Source organism: Varroa destructor, unplaced genomic scaffold (assembly GCF_002443255.2).
Source record: "Varroa destructor unplaced genomic scaffold, Vdes_3.0 BEIS01000001.1, whole genome shotgun sequence".
In the NCBI taxonomy this organism is placed as follows: domain Eukaryota; kingdom Metazoa; phylum Arthropoda; class Arachnida; order Mesostigmata; family Varroidae; genus Varroa; species Varroa destructor.
The window spans coordinates 16,852,767-16,878,191 of NW_019211454.1; the positions used below are offsets into that span (position 1 = coordinate 16,852,767).

At 42.6% G+C, this 25,425-nt stretch overlaps 1 protein-coding gene across 3 annotated transcripts in view; it reads left to right on the top strand.

Moving 5' to 3' along the window:
- dlg1 (MAGUK family member discs large 1) overlaps positions 1–25,425 on the top strand; it is a 133,204-nt gene that overhangs the window by 100,288 nt on the left and 7,491 nt on the right. For all 3 annotated transcript variants that reach the window (XM_022787664.2, XM_022787666.2, XM_086976601.1), the window contains one exon: positions 12,952–13,211. In XM_022787664.2, coding sequence (XP_022643399.1) covers positions 12,952–13,211 — 260 coding nt within the window. The remainder of the gene's footprint in view (positions 1–12,951; positions 13,212–25,425) is intronic.

Here is a 25,425-nt window from a genome sequence, read left to right on the forward strand (position 1 = left end):
GGTCACGATTTTTTTTCTTCAAATCCTTTCAATTTCTTCACATTTACTGAACTTTAAATCAAATGTGTTTACATTATTGTACTACAATTTGATGAGCATTACCACCTCGGACTTGGAAGATGTTGATAGATGGACCTTGTAAAGGAATCATCCACGCCGACTTAAACATCCATAGCGCATATATGTGCATAATATGTAACAATATATTTTTAGCGTGGACTCGCTTAGCGAGCAGTTATTAGTTGCCATATCTTTATCCAACGAGTTCTCGCCAATATCTAGCTCCACGCGAGACACGCACCGTGTTTCCATACTTAGCTAAGTCCCAAATTTCGACAGTCGTTAGGGTACTCCTGATGCTAGGTTAAGTCCAATAACAGAAATAATAATTATTATTAGTATTATTGCTATTATTGATCGTCACGGAGATTTTCATTGCTTACTTTCTTCTTTACGTGGGCATCTACATCTACGCCAACCGGTGGCCTTGGTTCGGAACTCGGTAGCTGTTACTTCGAGAGTACTACCCTTTTTTTTGCGATTTCTACTATCGTTACCCCGATAAAACTCGTAGCCACCCCTAAAAATCGAGACGTCCTTATTCATCACGTGCCGATATGGTAGAAACCCGCTTTGCTCCACATCTTCTACAACTGACGTCGTTTAGCAAAGCATCTACTATCTATACATATCTACCGTATGTGTCATAGCAGGTACTGTGAAGTCGTCAAGCTCGCGAAACGTCCATAACAGCCATTGTTTCTATAGTGGTTTCACGATTCTGGTCCGAAGCAGTGGACCGACGGTGGAGTTCGCGAAGCGTCCCCAATACAGGTGGCCGGATTAGATTGGATTTGATCGTCCAGCGTCGAATAGGCTATGTTGCAGTGCTCCGGTTGCTCACTTGTACGATTTCTTATCGCCTCGTCGATCCTTACTGTTGTATTTTGGCTATCATTGACGTACATTTGTGGCTTGGCTCACCTCACTGCCGATTCAGGCTAATGCTTTTGCAATCGTCGCCGTCCACTGGCATTAGGTGTGTCCTTGTCGACTGAACAAGGCGCGTGCTGTCTCTGTGAAATAGAGTCGATCTAACATGCTGCTATTGATACTCATAGGTATTCACACGCACACATTATCTCATGCCAACATGTTAACACCGTCTCAGACCTGTATATAATATAGGATAGCGGTTGTTCGATAGAGTTTTCAGTTTTTTTTCATAGGAGAAGATAGATATAAGTGTATTGGGTTGGTATATGCAGATATCAGAAGCCAAATGTGTGCGTTCGGTAGGCAACTTTATCGTTAAGGCCAGTTTATGTAAAGCTAAGTGTTATGTATTTACGCTATGATGGACGCAGAGTGGCTTCTGATTTCGCGCTCATTTATACGGTTTTGGCAGTGTCAGCCGTTGCTGGTTGTACTGCGGTCGGGTGTGAAGAATGAATGATAACTTCAACGTTGTTCTTGGGAGCGTCACTCTTCGAAAGTAATTTATCGCATGCAGGAGCCTAAGGGACGGGTCGAAAGTGCCTTGCTTTTTTCCATGCTAAAATTATCTTATTATGTTTATTATGGTGTTCGTGTTCTAACTTGAATATATATGCGTCGCAAGCTGTGAAGTACCCACATTCACTATAAAAGCCTTTGATTTTCGTCACAGAAATGTAAACGAAAATTTATAAATATAAGCTGGACAAAGCCTTTGTCCAAACCTTCGTCTAGCTTATATTTATGTATATATGATTCCATACCGCGAGGCTATTCCATAATACCCTCGACGCTGTCGTCATTTATCAAAGACTGATGCATACGGCCCACGGTGTGTGACCGACACCATAGGCATATAAGTACTATAAAATGCTTAGCGAATTTAATCTCTAAAAACTGTTAGTTCTATTGCCCTTTGCCTCCCTTCTCCATTGTCGATCGTTTCGGCACACTGGCCATTCTATTCAGCTATAACGTAAGCAGTGAAACACAACCACCTATTATCTCTACTTTTCCAAAGTAATCAAACGCATCGCCCTTTAAAACTAGTTTGGATCTGACTCCTACTACATGTCAGTTAAGCAGGAATTAAAGCAGGAGCGCGCAAACTCGTGCTGCGGCAGTCGACAGAAACGATATGCTAGTTGCTGTGGCGGAAACCAGCCGTGAGGGCCACTCGTTATTGAACGGAAGAGGGCATTATCCAATTATATTATCGTTCATTAACAGGGCCATCGGTTTATAGACGTAGGTTCCAGCTAGTTTCTCATGCGTTCAGTATAGTCGAAAAGCCGCTGACTCGACAGCTGTCGCTCCGGCAACTTTAGTCACAAAACACTAACGCTAATGCTGTTGTGCTGCAGTTTCAAAAGATCGCGGTTGATTCGGCACTAAGCTGAGGTAAATGACCTCAAGGAAGATGGGCGTTGGAGTTCGGCCGCATATCGAAATGATTTCCGTGCCTGCAGGCTTGACCACCGTGCTTCATTCGTTTTGCCAAGCCAGCTTAGCTTCTACTTGTTTCCTATAGCAGGATCTGGCCGTACCTTCGTGCAGTATCTTGCCGGCTTTGAGCAGCTTTTGAACTGGCAGCAACTGAAGATAGTAGCATCAATTGGTCAAACGGTGCCAATGGTAATGCCAGAGGTTGGAATTGCTTTTTTTTTTTGCGTTTTTTTTGGGTCTGCTCGCTGACTTCAGTTGGGCAGTTGGTCGGATACCGCAGGTAACCTGGTCCTGTTGGCGAAGTCACGATTTTCACGCCATGTTACTTACTACTAATATATTGTGTATTACTGTATTAGAGATAGAGTAATGTCGGGACACGTCGGGCTAGCATCCGAAGCCAGCAGTCTCAGAATGCGTACTAAATAAACAACTCGCCAGTATTGCCAGTGGTAGTTACAGGCGCCGGCCTCCACTGCCTGACTATGGCTAAAAATGTACTGGTATAAAATATTTATACTGGCCAGGGAGTGCAACGGTCGTAAACATTGAGTTTCTCCAGTTGCTCGAGAGGATTTTTCTGACAGCTTGTGTAGAACAAGCTGTTCGTTCAGTGGATTCTCATATTCTGTGTGCGTAACCCAAACAGTGGCTGAGTCGCAAACGAATTTCGCACGTTACGTGAGAAAGTCGCTAGCGAAACCTTGATACGGTATGACGAAACTATTGCAGATGCGAGGTACTCTTCGTGACATTTGTTTTTTTGCCGTTCAGTACAACGAGTGAGTCATTCACAAACAGCCCAGTTTACACTTCCATACGATTTTAGACACGTTGTTTTTGAAGTTTAAACAGTTTTTTAAAGGTTTTTTTTTTTCTCATTGAAACACTTTTCTTCGTAAGTTCTTGTCTGTTGAACTGTGGCATGTGTATAGAAAAATCACAGCTTTTTTTTTTTTCATAATTCATTTTAGTACTCCTTAACACTTTCGCAAAATGCATTAAATGCTTCTACTAGTGAATAAATCGTTACAATTAATAAGAGCTATAATTAATGGTTACGTAGAGCCTCTCTATGCGTTGCCATATTCAACAGCAGAAATACATCTCACTAAACATCGACTAGTGTTCACATGCCGCACTTTTTATCGGTTACGCCTGGCTCGTACTACCTATCCTCCCTGTTTCCCATATTGATCCGGTGCACTCTTCGCTCGGTCTGTGGCTTTTCATCTGATTGACAAATGAAGTTGTCAGATACTTGCCAAGGGATCAGCACGCATACTCCGGCCATTGCAAGCTGTCTGAGCTGAGCCTACAAAAATCCAATCAAGAGTTTACACATCTCGTCTCTCGAAGAGAAGGTCCCAAGAAGTCGAAGGGTCGAATGTGGTGGAAACCGACTTGCTCCTGGCCATCACCGTTATTATCGGGAAGCACCATCAACACAAGCCCAAGTTCCGACCATGTCCACCCCACCCTCCCGTTGATATTGCGGTAACACCATAAAACAGCGCAAAACTATGTATTGTCATCGCTCATGTATAGACCGAATCATCATATAATATTACTAGATCTCATCGCCCACTCGCAGACACAGAATGAAAATCACCGACACCTACGTACACGTTATACATTTGCTTTGTCAATCACCGATGTCTACATGGCCGATTCAAGAGATTTGGTATTTGCAATGCGCATGCAGAGATTCAAAGGGAAAGTGTGAATTAAAACGACGAAATATAGAGGACCTTGTTGGCAGCAGGTCCGCAAACAGGAACGCATATTTGAACGGACGGATGAGGTTAGGTCGTCATTCGTTTGTTGAGTGCCTAGAGCAGAGAATGGGAGAGTCGTTGATAGCTGACCTTAAACAAGGTCTGCCTGAACAGTTGGCGTTGAGAATCGAACAACCGAGTTAGCCACTGGCTTTCTTTCTGCTTCTGTGACTATGACAAGTTAATAACGAAATGCTGCACAGCGACAGAGTTAGCCTGGGCTTTCATTTTATTATAATGGATCGTGAGGTAGAAGGATACGAAAATGCTTAGAGTAGTAATAATAGTAAGAGTAGTAATAACATTGTTGTCATTGCTGCTATTGCGTACAACAATAAAACCTAGGCAGATTTAGTCAATTTCAAACTGGCTACACTTAGCCATTAGTGACAACGTCACTGTGGTCCCGTGTTGTATATATGCTGAGCAAGCGTTTGGATTAGATCCAATAATTTAAACTGCTCGTGCCGTGGTACGTTATGGCTACTATTACTCTAACGGTCTGTTCCTGTGCGAGCGCGTTCGAGAAATAAACATTGTGCTCCGAACAACATATATAGAAAGCATCAACGGATCGGAGGTTGTGACCAGCGAACAGTTACGCAACTCAAGATCATCACATTTATTGGCTGGAAAGACCGATCCAATCTTCAGTTCGACTTAGCAATATTTGGGAAACGTTCGTGATGAGCGCCCACTTTTTCGGGTCCTTTTGATTTCAATTCAGTGGCTTAAATGATTTTGGCGTATGAGCAAATGGACTTCGACCCTGCCTTTCATATTGAAATTTACGATTCATAATTACTTATAGATTGCAGAACGAAACCACTGCTTGGATGAGTTTCTGTGCTTGAGGTAGAACCCACTAGCGATGTCGACCCACTAATTAATGGACGTTCTGTAAATAAATCGCTCTAAATAGTCGTCAGGAAAAAAAGAATTATTTATATAAATGAGAAAACTTAAGTAGTATGTGCGTGTCCACACGTTTTGCTAACGAATAACTATATAGAATATAATTATCTAAACAGGTTAATCGTATGATATTTGTATAGGAAGAAATACCTCTTGCACATGGTTGCCTAACGATAATAGGACGCCGGCGATGCCAGTGGGATAAGGCTAATACCGGCCATTATTCCAACCCAGTTTAGGCCAACTAACCACAGTTCAAACTAGCTGGATGCTGTGATAGGATACGCGCGTATGGCCGTAGGAAAGAAAGCCATGGATTATACGGTTCGTCTTTACCGTGCCCAATCTAGCACATAAATAACACACAAGATAATACATAAATTGAATTTAACAAATTAGATGCAAATGTTTCAATGGAAATAATAGATGTGTTAATTGAAATTATATCCGACTACCTAGAAAACGTTCACATCGCGTTGTGGAGTATTGCTATGAAGCCGCTTTGCGAAGTCCATCAGCAAGCTAGTTAAAAAGAAATGTAAGGATATGGCAATTACTAGGACCGAACGGTAACAGGCCTTAGCAGCAACCTAGTTGGCAAAACTTTGCAGTCTAAAAATAGGCTTAAAGAAGGTGTTCTTACAGGTGTTGCTGTCAGATAGCTGCAGATAGTTTTTACTAATTAATTTAGTTGTGTAATAAACGAGAACTTGGAAGTGTGTTGGCAAATTCAAAGCGAGTGGTTTGCCTTCAAATGACAGTAGTGTCGCAGTTTTCTTCGCTATTACTACTAGTACTGCATTTTTATTTAACTACAATTAATAACTAGAAATTGTGCGTATTTTCTTAGCTTTTACCTTTCCCACTTCATTTTTTTGTTCTCTATTCTAAACAGCTTACACATTTGAAGACAGAGAACCAAGACCGAGTCAGTTGGCTACTTATGCGTGAAGCAGTAAACGTATAAGCAAAAGCATAAAATCGACCCAGATTGCTCGGCTGCTTTCAGTATCATCGCTACCCAGATGAATAATAGCACGACCCGTTTTCTGATTGTCAGCCCGGTAGCACCCGTGAGGCAAGTGATACAGTAGAGCCTTACGATCCGCCTTCGAAACTTTGGACGGCTGTCGATGAACGGTGGCGTTAGCGTCAGGTCTCTTAGGAACACTCGTATTCTCTCATCCTGATACGTAAAAAAAAAACTAGCGTAAAAACAAAAAGTAGTCATGGGTTCCTATTTGCTTAACGGTTAGGCTCGCGGAACAAAAAGCGCAGATAAGCACAAGCGGAAGTTATAATTTATCACTGTAGCACATAGTTAAGATATGGCAGTGAGAAAAATGTACTGGGTAACGAAACGGTTATTTGAAGAACAATGACCAGCGCTGCCCAAATGGCAAAAGGCTGCTGACGTTTCAGGTTATCGCAAGTTAGATAAATAGTACAATTTGGCTGCATACAAGATCACTTTAATGTCTGTCCTTGTTGTATTTCAAATGTATGTGAGTGGCAAAGCTTAACTCAGCGCGATTGATAATAGAGAAAGACGCTAGCAGGTCGAAGGACGTGGTTCTTGACTGTGATCGATACGGGCTACCGCATGACACTTCAACGTGCAGCCGAGTGCAAGACAGCACAGAGGTCTCGATCTAGCTAAAAGATCACTTCCGTAACGATGTTCTGCGACAAAAAAGAACTTCCGTGCTTCGTTTAGCGTCACAAGTTGTATGAACACAGATAGGTGCAGTCAAAATGAGAAGATTAACTAGGGACACTAGTTTGGCAGCGGCATTATAGTCTACTGACACGAACGTTTTATCTAGTTGACAAAACTGGTTATCTAGATCTCAATGAAGCTGCTGTCAACAAGACGCGGTGGCGTCGCAGCAGATAGCAGATATAATTCAGACAAATAGGTGCTAACGTTATCGAAACACATGAGAGGAGAATGACTTGAATGAAATACCGACTTATTATTGCGAGCACAAATATTGATTTTCCGATACAATTCAGTCGGTCTTCAGTGAGCTGCACCGTAATGTGCCTCATCAGGAGACACAAGCTCAGGATGAGACCGGCTAGCTAATCGTCTGTCCCGATTAGCGGTTTTAATCGGGTCTTTTCTCCAGGAACTTTCCTACTATTTCGTTGTGTGTCGCGTGTCAGATTATTGGCACCATTGAAAACGACCCGTATTTGGCCACACGGGTCAACTACAACAACAGCCACAGCCACGTCAACCAATAACTGCTTCACTTTCTATTTGTTCAACAATCTTTCTGCTTATCATCAATATACCGAAAAACACAAACATAATAAACACCATTGATTGCTAAATATGCTCGTCTGTTCACGTCAGCTTTTCATATTAAAATTATTCATTATGGACCGTGCGGAGGCTTCAGTCGTAATAGCTATGGATATTTACAGCTAACTCATCTTCCAGAGCGAACGAACCAGCGGAATGTATCGCCCCAGTCAGATAAGATGCCTCGACAAATATTCTTATTTTAAAGTTGTCAGTCGTTTTCTAGAGTAGGGGACGACGTAGGGATGGTCACGCCGATCCTGAAAAATCTTTCCAGCGTTACATCGAAAATCCAGCCGTACTCGACAAGCTATGCTGCCTCCAGCTGTTGGTGAGACCCAATTTCCTCATGAGACGCAAACGCTCGAGTGTGAAGAACGGAATCATTCATTTCTCAAGCTCATACCTCCGACTTAATACGCCACAAACATTATTCAAACGCCCCACAAAGTTACATCGTCAAGATATGCAAGCTGGTGGCGCTGGCAGCAGTGCACCTCCTGCTCAGAGGTCTAGCGTCTGGAGTAGACACGGGCACACCTGCGTTTGTTTGTCCGTTCGCTTGCCGCCTGCTCGTCCAAGGTGAGCCACTCAATGCAGATGAACGGAAGGTCAATAAAGACTCTCCGAAGGTTAAGGTGGCGCACCCTGCGCTAGTCTGGCCGCACAACGGCATTGAGTACCCCAGGGCTTACCTAAGCAAACTAGTCACATTTATGCGTGCATCCCACACAAAGGACAAAAGAGAGAGAGTGACTTAGCGTGCGAAAAGAGGGAGAGAAACGATATTGAGAGGGTAACTTTGATACTATCATTCGTTTTTAGCGTTTCTTTATTTTTAGCACAGTGTCGCCCGGGCGATGGATTCGCGATACCTGTCGTGCATAGGTGTGAAATAACGTCGTTGTTACGGCTACGAGAGCGGCACTATAAATGCTGTCAACCTGCAGGCTCTATGATAAGAATGTTTGTTTATAGGATCACTTAGAAGCGTCAGATGTGGAAGCAAGTTCTCTACCTCTGGCGTCGGTATGGAAAAGATGGCACGCCGGCCAGGCACCAAATGAAGGTCCGAGCAATCGACCTTAAATCAGGTTCAGATGTCGATTTTTCCGAAATTGCGAATTTCTAATACAATCGTTGGGATGACTCAGTTTTACTTTCGGCGGGTGCTGAGAGATGTAAATAACACGCTAGATATATCTCTGGTGAGATTTAGGCTTGGAGTCCTCCTCAAAAGCTCTCTGCTTAGCAGTATTAATCGCTTGAATGCGGATAACAGACAGAAGTAATCGATTTTATTTGAGCCTAAGAACACTGGATTTATTCCTTAACCGAACGAACGCGGCTAGTAAACGTTGTTCTCAGGAAAACCTTCTGATACTAAAAACTGATCGACTTAGAATTGAACACGAGGAGCTGTCAACTGCCAGAACTTTCAGAATTAACAGAACTGTTTATGTGTAGAATGGGCTATTTGTTGCGGGACTTTTGACTAGTTTAAATGTATTAATGTATAAAGTAATTTAACTATATAGAGTCGTCTTCACAATACTGAGTCTGATCCAAGCTACAGATCCAGGCAGAAAGCTGTTTGCCTTTCTAATAATACAAGCTATATTTAGGCGTGAAAAGAGACCTGCACACTAATGGAGTTTCCGAGGTTCGGCGTGCGATCATCGTTCGATCCGTTACATTTTTTACGCCGAAAAATCATAATTAGGCGACTTACCGATGGTGCTAGGCGGGTGCCATCGGTCTGATTCTGTGGGAAGACGCGGTGCCATTATGGGAAGGAACGACACCGGTGCTTGCAATAGGTCTCGCTTATCTGCTGGCTGGCCTTAGTGGGCGTTATCTTGGCCTGTCGGAAACGAATGCAGCAAAGCAAGCCTTTGACAACTATCTAGCCGTATGTGATTCATTGATTTTGCTTAGTAGTCTAAATTGCTTTATACATACATGTGTCGTTACCGTTTCAGACTTTCAGAAAAGTGTGTGTGGATTAGGTTCAGTAGACTATCGAATGATTGGCGACATCGCTTAGAACGAGCCCCTTTATTAGAAAACGCTGGCGCCTATTCTTCAACGAATACAATTTGTTATGGGTTGGCAAAGTCCGATGTGCTACCAGTCGCCAAATCAAGCCTTAGCACGGATGTTGCGAAAAGAAAAAAGAAAATGGAATATTGATAAATAATAAGGAAATCGCGTGTTTTTGCTTGGTTCGACGTTTATAGACGTTCACAAAGTAGTTCTGTCGAAACGAGAGACGTTTCACTATATAGCGAACATGATGACGTTTAAATACGTGCGTTGAAATTGATCTGCTTGCCAACAAGCGCTGGGCACTGAGAATTGTGACCAATAATCCGTGGCCGACATATTGTTCCCATCTATTTGTGAGTGCTGATCGTTAATTTATGGTAAATGTACCTATTTAGAACAGAAATATGTGTGTAATGTTCAATAAGGCCTAAAACTGGCAACTAATAATCACCTGAAAAGGTCTCCTGTGAAACACAGATAGCACGAATAGTTTTGTGTTTAGCGTGACAATAGATAACTGTATGAAGATAATCATTGCGAAGCAATACTTGCGTCGAAATGAAACACAAGAATATAGTAGTCATCGTTGGCGTTCTGATAAATTTCGCGCACCTATCACGTGATTCCTCAGAGAAGTATTAGAGACCCCTCGAATGTCAAAGTTCCAGGGATATTCCTCCGGGGAGTCGAAACTATATCGGGTGAGTATGTCGAATCAGTATATTGAAGCTCAAGACGGGGCACAAATAAGTCGGCGTCCTTTTGTATGTAAATGTCGCACTTACAATGGAACTTCGCGTGTAACAGAGAAGCGAGTAACCAGTGGGGCAGCATTTTATGACGTTACCAATTACCATCCGCTAAACAGCTCGATCTCACCGAACACTAATCGATTGTAGGTGAGATTTCACTGCTAATCAACACGACGGCTTGTCGGAAGTCGCACAAAACCAGCTCGTATTTAGACATATACATTGTGTCGTGTTTCTTTGGTTACCGTAAGAGATGAACAAATAAACGTTTTGGATTTGACGCCCGCTACCGCCACGCCAAGCGTTGCTTTAGACTCAGGACGACGTTACCACGACACCGTCGTACAGAAGCATCCAAGGTCAGGTTGCCAATATGTGTGAAGACATATTCTCCAGTACGGCAACGAACATTGGAGCTGTGTGACAGGTTTTGTACAATGATCGAGTGCTTAAAGACGTTTTCCTTCACGTAATATAACTCTGAGTATAAAAATTGGTGATTTACATGTGGAATGTAGGAAATTCCAGTCAGCACGCTTGATTTTTGTCGGGAGGAGGGATATGTATTCTAAAGCGTGACTTGATGGCCGTGGCAAAATGCGTTTGCGATGATTTTTAAAGATCCGTATTATACACGTATCAAAATGAAGTCACTGACATTATATACGACTTCGTGTAAATGCAAAAGTTAAATACGTAAAGACGTTTAGAAGGAACTTTGTATTATTCGACGTCCTGTTATTTGTGATATCACATACTGGTTTGTTAAGCACGTGTTTGATTAGATGTTCACTAGTTAAAGGGACTGCTCCAGTCAGGCACACAAAAAGGCGTCTTTTTTTGATCTGCCTATGGACACGTTTGTTAAGGTTTGGACGAGTACGTATTCGACAACTCGACGATGGAGCGTCTATCGACATTCTGTCGTCGAGCAATAATCATTAATCTGTCGTTAACCTTGATTGAAGATACTCACGTATGGTTTGCTCATTCGAATGAGTAATATCATTTCAGTGTCGGCAAAGTGCCTGTTGGTGCCCATGAAATCATACTTTCATCATCGAACGTCAAGGCCTTTACCTATTAATAGGTTTTGCCTTTACGTACAAAATGGACATGTGTATATTTCTATATAAACCTATCCCATAAATGAAGAATTATATCTCAAAAAATTCCACGAAATATAGTCGGTACAAACGCGTGTATATACATATGTTCCTCTTGTCAAATGTGAAAAATTCGCCGGAAGCTGCTTTCACTGCTTTTATCGGTTAGGTACACACAGGAAGCCTAAATTGCTCTATGTGCTATCCACGTTGAATATAAGACAGCTGGCGTTTTATTATGCCTATGTTCTCGCATATATATATATATATAGTAGCCATAACAGTTGAAATAAATAGAACCCGGATGTTTCGTTTTCGTTGTCGACAACAATAGCTAGTCTGCCTGCGCATAGCAGAATCAATATATTGTACCCAGAATAGTTGATGTCGGCGTAGCTGTCAGCGCCTAGAAGTCGAAAAAGCTGCTTCGAGGAAAGACAGTAGTAAATATAGAAGCAAGGAAGGGGCCTTTACGTTCACTGGTTGTATTTCTGCTCGCAGAGTTCTAGCCGCGCAGCGGCCAGATGCAGCGTTTCGAGTTGGCAAAGATTTGATATGTTTAGATTGGTGCGTAGTTCCAAACGCTACGGCCTTTTGGCCTTAATCCGCTCTAATGAAGCGTCTCATCGAGCTGATTGATGGTGTAGCTCACAGAGAGAGATCGGATGGTCGGTGATTCGATGCCAGAGACTACCATTTGAATAGGGGACAAAAGCCAGAAATCCGCCCCTCACCCGAGCCTATTCAGTGTGGTAAAAGGCGAAATAAAAGTTTATTATTTATATAGCCATTCCCACATATGGATCTTCAATATGATACTTGTCGGCTCAGCTAGATAGACCTCTTCGAGGGTCGGCCCAGAAACTGGCCTCCGAAGCGAGCTTTTAAGAATTATGTGCTTTTTTTTTGAGGCACTGTATTATATACACCTAATTCAGCTGTGCACAGTTTGTTGGTGGTGATGTTCGAGGTCAACTGGTGCGTTACATACTACGAGCGGCCTAAAAACAGTTGGTTGAATGTTAGCTTATGACTGGTTAGGAAATCGTTGAACGTTCGATAGACCGCCATTAACAAAATCTATGTGACACCCTTGGCAGCGGGTCCCGCACGCTAGACACGACATGAAACATCGGACGCTATTACCTGTTCGTGATTCGCGCAGAAATAAATTCCTATCATTCTTTAAATATATAATTAACTTCTGTCAAGTTGAAGATACTAAAAAACTCATTCATCTTAAACCCTTGCCTACATCTCTTAATCAAAAATGAAAAGGAAATAAGCCTAGCTTTATCATTATAATTAATTTTATTAATACTAATGTTGTAAAAGCTTCACATCGAACGCGATCCCAGCTTAACCATGTTGATATGGCAATACGGTTTTTTTTTATGTTCTATCGTATGATATCAAGACAGTCAAGTCTTCAGTTAACAAATGCGAGGCCCCACCAACAACACATAACTACACGACTTCTGTCAATAATAACATTTAATAGTATATCGTTTAGCTATTTTTGGAAATCTCGCGTCCGTTGCAATTCTTTACTGCTCTAACTAATGTCTTTTGTTCTTCGATTTCATGTTTTCGTTCAGAGATAGCCGTACAGTTGTCCTAAGTAAAGGGGCGACCGGCCTAGGCTTTAACATCGTCGGAGGCGAGGACGGCGAAGGTATATTCATTTCGTATATCCTCGGCGGTGGCGCCGCTGACCTCAGCGGACAGTTACGGCGCGGAGATCAAATCCTAGCGGTGAATAGCATCGACCTGCGTCAGGCCACGCACGAACAGGCTGCCCAGGCACTTAAAGGAGCAGGACACACCGTGTCTATGACGGTGCAGTATAGACCTGATGGTAAGTCATTGTTTTAGGCAACGAACGAAACAAAGTGAAATCAAAACCAGACACAAAATCAATGAAGAGGAGAGCTTCATCGTTTTTTTCTTCCTAACACCTTCGAGTTTGTCAAAATCATTCTTTCTTAAGATCCCACAATAAAGGGTATCGATACCATATTCTTAGGGTGACATTCCTCTGATCCTATAGCTCGATACGTTGGCGACAGAGCAGAAGTATGCTTCGTGTATTTGTCCAGCTTTCGTCAGCTTTATTTACCAATTGTCATGACTTCATCTTGTCTAAGTACATGTACGTAGGTTGAGCGGCGATAAGTGAAACAGTTATCGTCATTCAGAGGCTCTGACCCCCCAAGTAGCATCCAGATACTTACTCATGAAGATCACTGAATTGCAAAATCACTAATACACCTGCATAAATTCTTACTAAGCTAATTTTGTAATAGTAAACGATCATTATCTCTATCATAATAACATAAAACAAGGAACAATCTTGTAATGTTATTGTGGTTTGCCGTACGAATCTGTTGATTTTTTATATCGTTCATATTCATATCTAGGCTTGGCATTGGTTCGCTATGAAAATACGAGTATTTCTGTCTAAAAACAACTTGCTATAGGAAGCGCAGGTTTACCTCGTGTTTTGCGTTATCGTCATAGTATCCTTATTTTTTCTTAACAATCTTTGTCACCCGCATGTAGGACTAATCTACACACCGTGCGAAGGCTCAACAAATAGACGCGGTTTTGCATATTAGTTAGCTTACGGAAGAAAATGCCCTCTCGGAAAAGGCTCGCCTTATCTAGTTACAAGACCTACTCTTGTACATATTGTCCTTCACACACTTGCAGAACGCTGCCATCACTTATAAACTCACTACCAGGATACGCTACCTTAAACGGGCCCGCAATTATCACTAGGCGGCGTATGCTATCCCATGATTCGACCACCGTTATCCAATAAAATGATCGACAAGCGTGTACGGACGCGCTTGTTCGTTTTTTCAGGCTTGCTTGACTCAGTACCTAAAATAACCTTGTTTTACCAGCAGCAGGCAGTTGCAGCTTTTGTGGTTTCTTCTTGTGGATTAACGATCTTCCCGTAAGCCCACACGAGAAAACAAGATAGATAAAAAGTAGCGAAGAGACAAAGTGCAGAATTAGGAAAAAGGAGATCACAGCTTTGGCTGTATAACTTGCTGATGGATTTAATAGTAACATCTGCCGGAAACATACGAAACACAGAGGCGCCCAGGAACTGGAGAACTCTGATGTATTGATAGATGAACAATTCGTAAAGCAGTCGCTTTTCGAGGTGAAGTATAGGAAGTAGAACTTTGAGGAAAAATCGCCAGTGACCGTATACAACCTCTCGACGAAACCGAAGGCACAAAATGTAAAGAGCGCAGATACAAATCGAAAATGGATACCGTGCGGAAACAGATCCAAATCAAGGAACATATGATAAAACACTGCTAATCTTGTTGAAACAATTTTTGCGCAGCGTAATCGATCCTATTGACTGTCGAGTACACACGAATCCCGAATTGTTTAGTATGAACTATTTCGGCTGATGTGGTCCAGAGTTTTTTTCTAGTCAAATATGTTCCGTAGTTGCTATTGAAAGATCTAGGAATTGATGTTCCTAGTTAGTGACAAGTATGCCCTCATGTTGAATTGAATCTTACGCCCTTATATCACATGCCGACATCTTTTTCGTGGTAAAACTTGAGCGGCGGTACTAAGTAGGCGAATTAATTTGCAGATTACGTCCCCATGTAAGCGGTAAGTGCGATCAGTAGACATTATTTGGAATTTCTATAAAATCCTTCTGGATAAACGATACTAAAACGATCTGAGGGCGTACTCGTGTAAAAAGAAGGTTTCGACTCATTTGCTTTTCGATGAATTTACGCTCAACTTGAATGATCCCTTGTTTCCCCGTCATTTCAAGACATTGCCACCCTAGCCATTTTGAAGCTGCGTTAAATCTATTCACATAACTCGTCATCCAACACCGTCTATTCGTATTGTACAGTTGCGGCAATTTACCATACGAAAGCCCTGATTTCCCGATGATGAGCCATTTGGAAATGGTGAGTCTGAGAGCTGATTTTGAATGGAAAAGACACAAACTTTACCTGTGTTGTTGCACGACGTGTACGAGCTCCCCACACGTTTACAGACGTTTTTTACACTTAAGGGAGCTCGTTTTAAGACCTGACCTTGTGCCATATTCCCTGTGCTGTGTTTGCCCGACAGAACTCTCGGCAGCTGTCCATTTTGAATCTTCTTTACATCAACGACAACTGGCCCAGGCTCGTCACTTTGTTCGCAGCTACTATCATCGTCCGACAGTTGCGTTATCTACACTTTTCTCTGACACGTTCGACGAAGCCACCTTTATGTATTCTGAACTACAAGGTCTACGCGGTACTCGAATAAACATGTCCATATCTAATTTCGATTCGTTTACTCAATTCTGTCAACATCGCGATGCCTTCAAAGCGGCCTTATCAGGTTCACATTTACGTCACGCTATCATGTTCTTTCATCATAGCGTTGACACCCATCGATTGACACCCACCTCAACCAATGCTGTGTACTCTAGACTGCGTGACTTTCAACCATTGCCTGTGCCAACCGTTTCCAGTGTCGTACACCACGATAAATTGTAACCTGGCTCAATCACGAACCAGCTCGCGTTGATCGCTGCTTTGAGCCGTTATAATAGTTTATAATGATATTAGATTCCCAAAAGACGCGAGGCTGTCTTGTATGCGTAGTATTATTAGTAGGACTGTTCGAATTGTCCTTCTTATGTTCAAAGGTGATGATATCTTTGCCGATTTCGCAAATAATCGTAATGAATTTTTTAAATCAATTTTTGAGAGATAGAACCGTTTTTGTTCCATGTATTGATAACAGCGGAGTATCACTGATTACTGTCTAATACTCGCGAGACAGAAAGCGAACTTCCCATTCTGTAATCTTGCGTAAGTTGCTTGGATTGGCAGGATAAAACTCGATTTAATACGAACATAAGCGTCAAATGTTTGTTTTTGTCCGTTTTTCTTAGCTAGCTGTACTTTTGCCAATTGTTGGTGTCATTTTTTGGGGATACTTGTCCCCTCTGTACTCCTCAGGAGTACAGCTGCTCTTAAAGATACTCTCCACATAGTTTTCCACCCATTATTAGACATCGACTGAACCTCAAAATGTCCTCTTGGTTGGGTCGTTGCGACCTCACTATATACTTCTCCCTAGAAATAGCTTTATGCATTCTGTCTGCTTTGTCAGTCGGTCCTTTTCCCCTTTAATGCGCCTCACGGTTAGCAGTATTCTAAAAGAAGTCGATTACGATTTCGACTTTTTTTTTTCTCAGTGTTATTTGCAAGTTCGTCCTGTTTTCACTGGGGCGGATTTGCATGCACATGCACACACCCACAAGCCGTAGACACATCTATAGACGCATACACGTCTACAGGGACCTCACTTACCCTCGTGCACGGACCGTATCTAGCGGTTATGAGATGCGCGACAAACGACGTGCTGCGATGATATCATCTGATTGTTACAAGTCTGTTGCTAAACGCTGGAATGAGCAGATGACGATTTCAGCATCGTCTGCGACAAGCCCGACAATCGTTGCGCGGGCGCGTTATGTTCGCGACTCTTTCCCGAACGGCTGCTAGTTTCACAGCATCTTTTGGCATACGCCAACGCATCGCCCTTACATAGCGACGCATTGGTATAGCGTAACGTCTAGCGGAATGGTTGGGGTGACAAAATCTCTGGTTTAAGAAGGTCGTTGGTTATTGCAAAGCTTGTGATTAAATAAAGAAAAGAACCGGGAACATATTTTTAGCGAATTTTTGGTACTGTGTAGTTTCATTGTGGGCGGTGCTCATATTTTGTGTGATATATTAAGGACCAATCTGTGTTAAAAGCAGGCCACGTAAATGCTTTTAGTTTTTTTTTTTTATCTCGTTTGCTATTTCGTCTTATAATTTTGTTCCTAATTTCTTAAGTGCTCGGATCCATTCTACTTTAAAAAAAGACTACAATATGATAAAGAGCATTATGCCTCTTTTGAAACTTTGTCCGTGAAATTTATGAGTCGTAATGAACTCTATGAAATAATTTGCCCCTTTTCTTGCTTTTATAGGTTCTTCGTTAAACGAATGTTTGATCTGAGGACGAAAAAAAAAACGTGCATTTTAATAATAAAGAAAAAATATTGCTTCTACGTAAACTCAACAGCAGGTAATAAATACTACAAGCTAGCTTGCTGTCGCTCAGCGATCTATTAAGTCTAACAACGACTGAGTTAATCAGAGCTTGTTCATTTAGCCAGTTAACCAACTGAATCCTGCGGTCATCTACACGTTACGAAAATATTGAAAAATCGGGAGCGGAAAAACAGAAACAATGGTGTTTCTTACGTTATAGTAACGGAGGCGTCACGGAGTCGCTCACTGTTGTTGGCACACCAGTCTAAACGATAGCCGAACGACCTCAACGACAAACATTCGCCAATCTCCCATGATGATATCAGCGACAATGTCGGCGAAGGAATCGCTAAACGTATTTGTCTATGAAAGAAGATCACCATGAAAGGAGAACGAACGTTAATTAATAACATATAGAGTGAGAAAATTACGTATAATAATCACAGTCATTAGAAGTATCTGAAAAAGACCGAATATAGAAATCCGACTATCCCGTATTCTACTCGATAGCATAACAGATTATTAACGATGTTTGCCTTCAGGGAACCTCAGCGCACAGCGTCGAGATTCGTCGGTTGTCGCCGGCTCTGCCATGGGTCGTGTGCACGATAAGAATTAACACCGAATAGAAAACGATTCGCCATTTGGTGAAGACCGTACACATACAATTCCATAGTACATTGAGACGTTATCGTCAGTACGACAGTGAAAGATCATTCTGTAGTAACGTGATCGTTTACGAGGCCTAGAAATATCTAGTAAGGTGGCCGGTGGCGGTTCACGGTCGGACTAGAACAACCCTTCCCATAAAAGTAATGCCTGTACGAATACCTAAGGCCGGCGTGCCAAACGTCAAACGAAATACGTAAAAGAGGCTGCAATAGGTATTATTCTTATTTGCAATTCCCGCCAGCTATTTTCTAGGCATTTTTTTCGTCGTCCATTAGTCGATTCAGCTTGTGTTCAACGCGCCAATATTCGAATATCAAAGACTGTAATAGCTTTCAGTTTACGCATTGTTCCAGCTACATATCTATGTCTATATGCATGGGCTTGACGTCTTATTCATACGTACACGCTGTGGAAATTGGTGTTTTATGTTCTGCTATTAATTGTTACACTGGTGGTGCCGTTGGATTTGGTATTTGTTAAATGACCCGGAAGTACTAATTATGATGATCAAGCCATTCATTGATGAGCGGAAAAAGGCTATGATTAGTTTTTACTCTGATGGAAGATACCTATCACGGGGATAACTATTGTTCCCTGATATAACGTAGTCAGCTCTTATATAGGAGGGAAGGACAAATCACGCTCAGTGTTTTTGCGATACTTCTGTATAGATCTAGACACAGCTTGTGACATCGATCATACATCCGACAGTGCACGCCAGATGTAATGGAAACGAGAGCTGACGTGCCGTTTGGATATTGTTCCTTATTAGACATAAAATTAAGTTGATCTTGCAACTTTGGACCACTGGAAACATGTGTGGCGCTTTTGACAATTTTCTTTGACTCGTGGTGGTCCAAGAAATCGAGCTTGGTATTAAATCATATCGAAGTAAACAGTCGAAATGATTCATAAATAGCGTCAAATAACGGCGAAGGAAAATGAGGTCCTTGGTCCGATATCATTTATTGAGACTGAAGAGGAATTGTCGTGAAGGTTGACGAATACAAGGAACATAACTCAGTTGAATGATGTTCTATGCTGGATAGCTATTATACACGCTAGCGGATAAACACGAATGATACTGTTGCTAAGCAATGCTCTGGTCGTAAGCCGAAGCCGGTGGGTCTAGTTGAATTCAACCGCGTTTCAATACTACGCGCTATAAGAACATCTATCATTCGTCAAGGCGATTGTTATCCGTAACTATTGATGCAAGACGAATTAAAATTAAGGATGGCTTTGAAATGAAATAAAACTGTCGTATTCCAGAATTAAAACTTCCAGCAGCAGGTTTTAACAGAATTTTCTTCTTGTGCCAAGCCGAGTTGAACAGCATTTTCCTAGTGGTTTCCAGTCGTTTTTTAGCCGTCTCTCTCCGAATTTTTCGTCAGTCACTTGTACGTCTTGCCTGCCTTTTTCGGCCCACCTCGTTATCAAAACAGGAAAAGTGCCAACTAATTCGTGCTTCTTTATTTGCCGTGCTAATTTTATTTCTTAAACTTATTCTAATATCGCGGAATCTTTTATCGATAACTCACTCCGAGTATCACACTGCCTAAACAATAGTTCGACGTTATCGAGCTGGGTGTTCAACTATGGGGTGTGGGGGCAGGGTCGACGTATAGGGACGGAGATGAAGATTTGAGTCGGATGACATAAATCGTGACGAGATCGAAGCTGAGCAACCGACGGCGAACTGTTAGACTGAGAGAAAAATATCTTCCTCACTTCTACCCTACAAAACTTCAGTATCCCTGCACATTCATCTGCTTTGTGAATTTCTCTGGAACCGGATTGTCTAAGGAGAACTGGCCCCACTGTAGTCTTCGCCTTTATCCACGTCCGTACCTGCATAGATATCTCACGATTAACTTATTGTTTTAGCTTCATGTTAGGAAAAGGTCTGCTAGACAAGTGTGGACAAGAACAGTCCTGCAAAGCAAGGACTAGAGGGTCCTGCAAAGGATTGTGCTCTTCACGAAGCAGTTGTGCCTAACGCTCTAAGAGTCTAGCGAGAATCAACCTATTTCAAAAAGGACAAGAACCTTCAGAAAGAACCTTCTTCTCTGTTTCCCTCTGTCGATAAATATCTTCATAGACGTCGATATCTTATCCTGTAACCAGTCATAACCGATTACCAGTTCAACTATAGGTCCCGTTTACTACCCTTGCTGTAACCAAGCCGCTGGCCATATGCTTCGCTATTGTCGGTAGCAGTCGTCTGTCGAGGTAGTCTAGAGGAATAACAGCTCTTAACTAACCATACCGTTTTGGTACCAGCTTACCTCTTAATTCCGTTAAAAGCTGCTCAGCTCACCATGACTTCGAAGCAGCCGGTTAACAATTGGCCGTAATTATCTGGCGCCAGAATTCGTTACTTCGCTGCCCTCGTTACTTTCGACCAAATGACTCTGGTCTCCCAGCACCCAGCGTCGCTCGTGGTGATGCGGGCGGAGGCGCGAGGGAGGGAGGGAGGGAGGTGTCTGGAGAGTGAATCCAAGATGGCCGCCTTCATCAGCCGTGGCCTGTTTCGTTTGGAGCACCTCACTCCGGCTAACGAGAGCAAGCATTGACACCGTTACTTCTGCTATGAGCGTGTTGCTCCGCCAAATGCTCGGTTATCAAAGGAGCGAGGTCCCGGATCCTCCGAACTAGAGGCACTAGAAGAACTCGATAGCTGAGTGCGACTGGTAAGCTCTGCTACTAAAGTTGACTGGGCGGTTTGTTGCTTTGTTGGCTGGCGGTTTTGTTAATGACTGACTGCACGTCGGCAGCGGTAGACCGATACACAGCCATTAGGCTGAGGCCAGTTGCTGGAGGCTTCCAGCGTTATGCGCGACGACAGCAAAAAGAGAAACTGTCCTTTGCGCAACGCTATTTTAAGTAAAATACCCACTTGCTGCTATTTCTGCTGCACACGTATTATTGTGGATTAAGAGACGTGATTTCGACGACAGTATACAGTGCTGAAGCCGAACCACAATTTCTTGCGAGTGTCTCAGGTGTCGTTAACCCGGGATCAAACAGCAAAAGTTCCGTGCAATCGTTTACCGTCTAAAAGATACATAGAGACGAGTTCACACTAATCAAAGGGTGAGCGGCGACAACAAAAACAGTAGCAAAAGCACTAGGAACAACTGTTGAAACGCACATGGAATACGGAACAGGGTGAGAAAGAGCGCTCAGTAGCAACCTGTCGTAGTTTTGATCGGACTCATCGCTCGGATGACGATTCCCTGTATATCTATAAACAAACTGAATTCACTATCCGGAATCGTTGCGTCGCGCTGCTTGGACAGGTAGTCGTCACAACGTCAGATATGTCGTCCTGGATTTTTTCCTCGGCAGGGATAACAGTCGTTTGCGAGTCGTTGTTAGGTATTGTGGTGTCGTTTATCACAGATCGACATGATGACGGGTTCAATCTAGGCGCCAAGAAGCAAGGGATAGCCAAGACGTGCGGATCACCGACCGGTATGGCTCCGTGCGAGATGTAGACGAGTATGCGATATTCGTCGACGAGTTGCTGGTACGATTTTGGCTTAATATTACCACAGAAAGTGCATTTACAGCGTAGTTAGTGTAATTCACCCTGTGAATAGCTCTGCCCTAATTTGCCTTCCTGCGATGGGGGTGGGGGTGGGGCGCCTTTGGCGGATTCATTTGGACTTATCATGTCTGCAGTAGTGCCACCATTAGGCCAAGCCGATGCCAAAACGGGACTACACCGTTAATTAAAGTTCTTGTTTTCCCGCTGAAAGTATTCTCTAACTAAATGGTCGAGCGATACAGGGATTTCATGCACAAGCTCTGCTAAGCAAGTCAACTGCTCTAGAGACTGCAACCTCCCATGGCGTCAGCGACAGTAGCAATCGAGAACAGATAGATGGAGTTTGACGGCGTACGATGGAAACAAATGGTTCTGCCAAACAATTACGTCACTTGGTTATAACAGGTATGCATACACATACCTATGCAGGAGCGACTGCGCCTAACATTCCGTGCAGATAAAGAAACTTTCTCGAACGTCAAGTAACACATACAATCTCTAGAGCCTGTTTTGTCACTAGAATTTCGCGCACGAACGAACTACCGTAAGCATTATCCGCTCTTGCGTTCGCTGCACCCCCCAAAGCCCTTACGATCAACAGACGGACAGTTTCATCCTTGTAGCAATCGCTAGATTCGAAGTCCCGTTGCCCGCACCCAGCTTTGCCACTCGGAGTCAAGGGCTGAACTAAGCATTGTGGCTCCTTTACCATTGGCGACTTGTAGAACACGACGGGACGACATTCGGTTACCGGCGGAAAGTTTTAGACCGCGAACAGTAAACAAACAGGAGTTTTAACTTTTATGGTTGAGTTTCTATGAATGGGGCTAAGTTGCTTATTTGTCTCGACTTCGAAGGATCAACGCAGAATTAGCGGTAACTTGGCGACACGTAACGTTACAACGCATCAACCAGACTTGAGCTGTAGGGAATTTCCGGCAAATTATCTGCATAATTCGTCGCTGATGCAGGGGTCGAAAAACGGATATCTGGAGCTTATCGAGATAAGCTAAAGCACGACAATTGTCAAGATAAGCAAACAGAGGATATCAAGGAACATGTTCGGAAGGTGTGCGGTGGACCTACCTATCGAGCCGGCAACAGCCAACTCATGGCCGATGTCAGCTAAATTTGGTGACCTGTATTTGTCAGATACATAGTAAAGCTAAAATCTATTGAAACATAAACATCGAGTCGTCTAGATGTGACATGGGATATTTTCGAGGTCGTCGAGATCATCCCGAAGCAAAACAGCTTCTCACAGATTGTCCGTCGTACTCATTTTGTCATGAAGTATCTGTTCGACGCAAACATGAATCTGGCTGATTTCGGTAATAACTTTCATTGGCATTACAAGCTCAACTAGGACAATCCGAGATCATCACTTGCTACAATACGAGCCAATAAATGCTGGACATGTCAAGTAGTCGTTGACCCGTAGCGAAGCAGTAACGAACGAATTCAACGGGACTTCAAGCTAGCAACGCCGTTTAGAATTTCAACACCGACAAATCCAAGGATTTGAGGCGCCCACAAAGACGATACTAAAGTGACCGCAAGATCTACACACAGACATGCGCGCAGGAAACATAAACAAACAAAGCTGAGATATAATATCGACCGCAATAACCACAATAATAACAGCATCTAACAATATACAACAAGTGCCTCTAGTCAGACTTTGGGAAAAAGCATTAGCGAAAGTATATGTACATCCACGTTGATATGAGGTCATCATTCCCAAAATTGCCAATATTTGTACACGAAGAAAGAAGGAAGGATCAAAAGGATGCAGCGTCGAAACTGTGTGCCATATATATATATCGATCATTCTAATTGAAGGAGAGTAACAACCGAAACGGTTCGCGTACTTTCAGCGCACAGAAGATTCATCGACTGTGATCAATTAGGAGGACTTTTATAAGCATACGCGGTTCTTGCTTGCTAGCACAGAGCGTGGCAAAAGTACCATTTTTAAAGGCCGCTTTATTTGAATACAGGAGTAGATGTTTTCCACGGACTTTGATCGGTCGATAAAAGTGATGATTTTCGGAGTGAGTGCTTTTCCGCATATTTGTGGTTTTATCAAGTGAAGATTGCGTCAAAGGAATGGGTACACTGAATTGTTATACCGACCCAGCTAATCAAATGGATTGGTATCTTACGGATTCTAAAAGTCCGCTCAAATGAGATCAATTATCGGCGGGTTGAGAAGTGCTGGCATCCAGATGGACAGACGTGAACCGTGTGGTGCTTGTGACAAACGTCAGCATACATCCATGCTCTAGGATTGAAAGAATACGTTCTAAAGCATTCCTGTTGGTGACAGTCGCGGCCACAAGCCTTTTCGTTTATTGTTTTGGCAAAGTCCGGCTCTATCACTTGCTCTCGTAAATGACAAGAAGGTCAACGATATTGAAGACCTTACGTCATCAACAAACATGTGATAAAAGCATTACCGCAAAATTAATACATGATGCGCTGAAGCTGCGGACAAACCCTGTAGGAAGTCTGAGTCACAGGAAGGTGATTTAGTGCGTAATAGGGGAGCTGTAAGTACTTGTTGAGTGTTGTGGATCAGCTGTTCAAGTGGGCTCACGAGGATAAAAGACCGCCTTTTGTATCGGACTCCATCGGGACACACGCCTAAGATTCATATTAACCAAGGTTCGGTCGACGCAACTCAACGAGTTTTCTTTCTGCAGCAGTGATTCTCTTCCCCTAACTACGTTAGATATAGAAATGATCAGTAGCTGTGTTTACGGGAAATAAATGAAAAAAAGACAGTGACTCTACAGTGCATAAGATGACATTGGTCTCAGTCTTGTCTGTCGCTTGATCAGTCATCAGGTCGCTCAAGCTCAGCAAGTTGAAGCGGAACGATTCTGACAAATCGATTTTGAATATGTTCAATTTATGCTATCTAGAACGCTCAGACACTGTCGTAGAGGTATATCGTAGAGATACGTTTTTAGGAATTATGTTTGATTTTTCAAGGGCGCAGAGGAAGCTTTGTGCCAATGCAGGATATATCGTGTGTTCATTCACTGGATACTTTATTTGCCCCACCTGTAACATCTGCTGATTTACATCTGCACTTGTTTACGTATTGAACGCTAGCGGCTGTCTGGTTGAATGACGAGAGTCTCTTTATAGATTGATTCGAATGGATGTATGTACGAATGACACGTTTGAAGCGGCCTGGTCAGTACTACAGCTGCAAACGATAATCTCTTGTTTCCGATTTTCAACGGCGTATACGTTTATTTATGTACAGGGTAGGGCGAAAGTGGACTTTCAGTAAAAAGCCCATGCAATTAAGAAATAATTTGATCTGTAGCTGTGCAAAAAGCAAGCTGCCAATTGAAGCAGGACCAACTTGAGATTTCTCAGTTTTTTTCTAGTAAGAAATGCATTTCGTATTATTAGATTTACATTTTGCCCCGCTGCAAATCTACTTTTTTTTTCGTACGCTGAACATAATAAACCTGCTTCACTTATAGCACATAGGCAGAAAGTCAAGACAGGGATATGTTTGCAGCACATAAAAAGCTACAAAATTTCGTTGTTTTTTTTTAAGTTTTTTAGTAATTGCGATCTTCTGCTTGCCCTACTCATATCCATCTGTATATCGACAAGGTATCACTATTCTGATCCGTTTGGTGTTGGCCGAAAAACGATTTTTGCTCCATAGAAACGCGTGCAAATTTCATCGGACAGCATAGTATGATGGCATTGTATATCACTAATAATAT